Raw genomic sequence first — 1551 nt, forward strand, 5'->3', positions numbered from 1 at the left:
AGATGAAGGAATGGGGTGCTGGTTTGTCCTTTCAAACTGGCGGTTAGAATATTACATAAAATGTGGTTTTATACTTAGAAATGAGTGTACTCCTATCAGTGGGAGCTTGTTAGGTCACTTCAATCTTTCCAACACTCAATTCTTTATTATTGAAATGGACATAATAAATATATATAAACAGGCTGTTGCCAATTAAATTATGTAATGTGAATAATGTATCCTGGTCATAATCTATAACATGATATTAATAAATATTGCTGTCACCAATAATCAGAATGCACCATTCTCTTCAGGCCCACTGAACGAGAGATTCTAATTGTGTCATTGATTTGATCAAGTGATTCTTTTCTGCAGGACAGCTAAACCCTGTACCTTCAGGATGGAGGTGGAAAATCAGACTCGAGTTACCAGGTTTATCCTGGTGGGGTTCCCCGGGAGTTTGGGCATGCGTACTGCAGTATTCCTCATGTTCCTGGTGTCCTATGTGCTGACAGTGACTGAAAATGTGATCATCATCCTTCTTGTCCAGCAGAATCGGACACTGCACAAGCCCATGTACTTCTTTCTGGCCAACCTGTCATTTCTGGAGACCTGGTACATCTCAGTGACTGTGCCCAAGCTGCTGTTCAGCTTTTGGTCTATGAACAACAGCATTTCCTTCACTCACTGCATGGCACAGCTTTACTTCTTCATTGCACTCATGTGCACAGAATGTGTGCTCCTGGCTGCCATGGCCTACGACCGTTATGTGGCCATCTGCCGTCCACTCCACTATCCCACCATCATGAGCCACAGGCTCTGTTTCCATTTGGCTTTTGGTTCCTGGGGCATCGGCTTTGGCATCTCTCTGGCAAAGATCTTCTTCATCTCCCGTCTCTCCTTCTGCGGGCCCAATGTCATCAATCACTTCTTCTGTGACATCTCCCCAGTACTCAACCTCTCCTGCACAGACATGTCCCTAGCTGAGCTGGTAGACTTTGTCCTGGCCCTAATCATCTTCCTCTGCCCACTCTCAATCACAGTGCTGTCCTATGGGTGCATCCTTGCCACTGTGTTACGCATGCCCACAGGAAAGCAGAAAGCTTTCTCCACGTGTGCTTCCCACCTGGTGGTGGTTACCATCTTCTACTCTGCCACGATTTTCATGTATGCCCGGCCCCGAGCAATCCATGCCTTCAATATGAACAAAATTATCTCCATCTTCTATGCCATTGTCACCCCCGCTCTCAACCCTTTCATTTACTGCCTCAGGAATCGGGAAGTGAAAGAAGCTCTGAAGAAATTGTGCTGTTACCAGGCAACTGGGTCTGACTAGTCTATTAGGAGAATTGAGAAAGAGAGGAGGGAGTGCCTGCTCTGCTACTCCGCCACCATTCCTTCTTCGTTCCTCCTCTGCTTGCATTTACACAGCACCCTCATGCCCACGCCAGCCTTAGCACCTTGGTGGCTTCAAACTATGTTGTGACGTCTATGCTGTAAGAGCATGTGCGTCATAGAGAGATAGCTAGAAGAAAGCATTATTGTTAGTTGTCATCTAAAATGGAGCTTTTC

The 1551-nt window shown here is 46.0% G+C and overlaps 1 protein-coding gene across 1 annotated transcript; it reads left to right on the forward strand.

Annotated features, from left to right (window-relative positions):
- Positions 1–379: 379 nt before the first annotated feature.
- Positions 380–1315, forward strand: LOC100713035 (olfactory receptor 6B1). The gene has a single exon (XM_013158699.1). The coding sequence runs from the start codon at positions 380–382 to the stop codon at positions 1313–1315; it is 936 nt and encodes a 311-aa protein (XP_013014153.1).
- Positions 1316–1551: the final 236 nt, after the last annotated feature.

The sequence above is a fragment of the Cavia porcellus genome, unplaced genomic scaffold (assembly GCF_034190915.1).
Source record: "Cavia porcellus strain 051 isolate PalLab524CR breed Dunkin Hartley unplaced genomic scaffold, mCavPor4.1 scaffold_6, whole genome shotgun sequence".
In the NCBI taxonomy this organism is placed as follows: Eukaryota; Metazoa; Chordata; class Mammalia; order Rodentia; family Caviidae; genus Cavia; species Cavia porcellus.